This window comes from Pundamilia nyererei, unplaced genomic scaffold (genome assembly GCF_000239375.1).
Source record: "Pundamilia nyererei isolate P.nyererei 1_Seehausen unplaced genomic scaffold, PunNye1.0 scaffold00447, whole genome shotgun sequence".
NCBI lineage: Eukaryota > Metazoa > Chordata > Actinopteri > Cichliformes > Cichlidae > Pundamilia > Pundamilia nyererei.
Window position 1 is genome coordinate 17,349 of NW_005187848.1, and position 4,114 is coordinate 21,462.

The window sequence follows — 4,114 nt, forward strand, 5'->3', positions numbered from 1 at the left end:
TAAGACAACATGCATGAAGAGGATGATGTGGACAAAATACTCATTTGCCTAATAATTCTGCACTCCCTGTATAGTAGCTTGCTGTCTGATAGGCTGCACCTGTTCCATGAATTTTATACAGCAGAGCAGTTTACCAGTCCTGCTGGTTTGGTGTCATAATGATGTGATAGGATGGTTAACATGAATCTGCTAAATGCAGGGAGAATCCAGAAAAAATGGTTTGACCTGAGTTTTGAAGAGATGGAAGTGGTTGTTTTAAAGGACCATAAGCTCAATTCCTGTCTGTCAGGAACCTTCCAGATGTCACAGCAGAGGATTTTTCAAAAGTTCACCTTCATCAGTTCAAGTGGATCCACTGGGAGGTGAGTAAAGTCCAGTAAACGAGCCAACCCAACCTAGTATTAAACTGACATTGGTAATCAGAATTTTAAATTAAGATCATAAACACAACCTGTTAATGATGAGTAACCAATCAGAAAACACCTGTCACCATCTTAACACCTTTCCAGCCTGCACTCCTCAGAGGTTTGTGCTCATTTAGAAACAATATTTTCACCAGAAGACTTAAAAAACAACAACATTAATTTGAAATTGATCAATGATGATTAATTCATTAAACAAAAGCGCACTCTAACCCACTGGAAACTGTTTTGTCTCATAAATCTTGTTTGTTTGCTGTCACACTTTAACTCCTGTAGGGCCGAAACGCAGAGGAGCAGGTGAAGATGATCCAGCAGGTAGAGCGATATAACAGCATGTTGCCACAGCAACAGAAGATCACCATTTCCGTGGAGATAGAGAAGACCAGAGAGCCGCTGTACCAGCTGTTTCCTCATGGCGATGTGGTGAGAGCTTCTGTGCCAGAACCAGGAGAACATAAACTGCCCACTCTATCAGACAAAATGTTATTGCATGTTTTCTGTCACGTGTTGCAAATTCATCGCGGTTTCATGTCTTTAGGTGTTTGTCAGTAAGGACGTTGCTCGTGATTTTGGGTTTGAGTCAGCTGAAGCTGCCCTGAAAGGACTTTACAGTCGAGTCAAACAGGGGTGAGCGGTCACAGGTCAGCAGTGTAACATTAGTAACAACCATAGAAATAAAAATATGACACCATCCTTCCTCAGGGCCATCCTGATCTGTGCCTGGGCAGAAAAAGGAGCTGATGCTTTGGGTCCTGATGGTGTGATCATTCATTCTGATGCATTTCCTCCTGAAAGTCTCGTTGATACGCTTGGAGCTGGGGACACCTTCAACGCTGCTGTCATCTACACACTGTCCAAGGGTGAGACTTTTAAACATCTATGTAGCAGGAAGCCAGCAAAACCTCAGTATTCTGTAGCAAATAGCTTTATTAATAAAGTGCTGATCCTGATACACGCCAGAACAAAACCTGTTTTAACATATATCTGTTGTTGTAAGTGTACATGGATTGGCTCTTATGTAATCCTTTTCTACGCTACTTGAGCACTCAAAACTTTATACAACATGCCTCATCCACCCATGGACAGACAGTTTTCTATCCACAAGCTATGCGACTTGGGGTCCTATTTTGGCATGCAGACTGGAGCAGCCAGGAACCCAATCACGACCGTTCTGATTAGTCGGTGACCTGCTCCCATGACCCCACGGAGGAAAAGATGAGATGGAAACATTTCAACACAGGACCATCACAATAAGACTGTTAATTAAATTAAAACTGTTAATTAAACTTCCCTTTAATTAACTTTGATTTATACAGCACCAAATCACAACAACAGTCTCAAGGTGTTTTATATTGTAAGGTAGACCCTACAATAATAGATACAGAGAAAAAAACCCCTATGACCCCCTATGAGCAAGCACTTTGGCGACAGTGGGAAGGAAAAACTCCCTTTTAACAGGAAGAAACCTCTGGCAGAACAAGGCTCAGGGAGGGGCGGGGCCATCTGCTGTGATTGGTTGGGGTGAGAGAAGGAAGACAGGATAAAGACATGCTGTGGAAGAGAGACAGAGATTAATAACAGATATGATTCAGTGCAGAGGTCTGTTAACACATAGTAATGCCCTTTAATTCCCCATTACTTTTAATTAAAATAAATCAGTAACACCTGAGGACTGATTAATTTAAAAGATCAATGTTTTCTGTCTATAGGTGGAAGTTTGCAAGATGCCCTAACCTTTGGCTGCAGGGTTGCTGGCAGGAAGTGTGGTTTCCATGGTTATGACAGCATCAGCAAAGTCTTCGATGACATGCAACCACAAAGTTTGTTTTAGGGAAACCCAGTCCACAAAAGCACATGACCACATGAAAAACAATGTGTAAACATAAACATGTGTGTTAACGTGAAAGTGTTTGAAGGCACAACTGAAATTTTATCTAATTTTCAGTTTAAGGAAAATCATCTGTGGTATAAGGGATCTGCATAATTACAATTAGTAACTGACATTTAACATCCATTAGTTCATTCATTCACAGATCAATAACTGGATTATTGTTCAATAAATGATTAACTGAAGTGAGAGAAGCAAACGTTTCTTTGGAGTGTTTTTACTTGGTGGAATTAAATCTCACTGATCAGTGATCGGGTTGATTGTTTTTGTCCTGATAGTTTGTTTTTCATTAAAACAATTACCACTCGATGCTCAGACACAGCTTCCTTTCATTCTCTCTACAAATAACCGTGTCAGGGTACTCACTCGCAAGGTCTGGTTTCCTGCACAGAAAGGAACAAAAAGCCAAAGACGACAAACATGTTTTTATTGAAGACCCAATTCTACTAACGATTTCCAGTTTAACAACCAGGCGTCAAACAACTGTTGTACTCCAGCTTCTCACAGGTGAGTTAAACATCCCAGGTGCAACTGGCAGTGGCAAGCAGGAAGGGCCACCTCTAAAACACAAGGCATAATTGGCACACATACACATGAGTGAGAGCGATGGAGAAAGGAAATTGAGTCATCAGAACCACAACAATAGCAGAAAACTTGCTGAGCACCAGTTCAGCTCACTGGGATGAGCAGGTGACCATATGCCTCTCAGTTTTAAGAAAGGCTAGTGACCCCTGTTATAGAGTCTGACAGCTGCAGGGATTATATACAAATATTCAGCTGGGGGTTAGGGTTTAACCAGGTCTAAATTTTTTTTAAAAAAGAAGACTTTATAAGATAGACCTTCTGAGTATCACTACAAAGATTACCAACAGTGGTCCTCATACCACAGTTTGATATCAGCAAACACTGAGAGCATACATTGATATGACACCACAGCCATGCTATCATTCAAACACTGATAACAGCATAAATCGAATTAAATCGGGACTTGATGAGACCTTTCGAGTATCACTAGAAATATTATAAACAGTCGTCTCCATACCACAGTTTGCTATCAGTAAACACTGATAGCATACCACATCCATGTTAGCAGTGTATAAACAGATGGTTTAGCATATATTAGCAAAGGTATCAATAAAGGACTACCGTATTAAACACTTTTACTAACCTCAAGCAGATGGACAGGCGCTCTGCAGGTGGGATTGAGCGCCTGTAGTTGTTGTCTAGGCGGGCGATGCTTGGACCGCCGTGGGACAGCAGCTCCTCAAACTGGGCCAGGGAAAGACAGTGGTATCGCTGAAAGTGGCCGTCATCCAGGCGCAGCTCCTGGAGCAAGTGGTGAAACTCACCAAACTGCTCACGCTTCTGGAGGACTTGATGGACCCAGGTACGGCGAGGACGTCCTTTACGCCGCTGCTCTGCTCTCCACAGTAAATAGAAAAGGGAGACTCTCTATTCAAACGCTAGATCAACAGCTGCCATCTTGCAAACATACCATCTGGCACTACTTCCTCCAACATTTCCACAAGTAATTCGCGTAGAACAAACGTTGAGGTGCGAATGTGCACGCGTCAAGCTGGCACGTTTTGGTCGTGTCTGTCGCGTTCGGTGTGAACACACCGTAATGACAGAATGGCAGCTGTTTTTTATGAGCGGAAGTTTTAATAGGGACATTCACAGGAGGAACAATGCGGTTTTCGTCCTGGTCGCGGAACACTGGACCAGCTCTTTATCCTCTCGAGGATACTTGAGGGTGCATGGGAGTTTGCCCAACCAGTCTACATGTGTTTTGTGGACTTGGAGA

The 4,114-nt window shown here is 42.5% G+C and overlaps 1 protein-coding gene across 5 annotated transcripts in view; it reads left to right on the forward strand.

The window, feature by feature from the left end:
- The window catches only part of khk (ketohexokinase), a 17,185-nt gene extending 14,681 nt beyond the window's left edge, over positions 1-2,504 (forward strand). For all 5 annotated transcript variants that reach the window (XM_005753648.1, XM_005753650.1, XM_005753649.1 and 2 more), the window contains 5 exons: positions 290-362; positions 699-845; positions 961-1,049; positions 1,125-1,282; positions 2,132-2,504. In XM_005753648.1, coding sequence (XP_005753705.1) covers positions 290-362; positions 699-845; positions 961-1,049; positions 1,125-1,282; positions 2,132-2,253 — 589 coding nt within the window. In that variant the 3' untranslated portion in view covers positions 2,254-2,504. The remainder of the gene's footprint in view (positions 1-289; positions 363-698; positions 846-960; positions 1,050-1,124; positions 1,283-2,131) is intronic.
- The last annotated feature ends 1,610 nt before the right edge of the window (positions 2,505-4,114 follow it).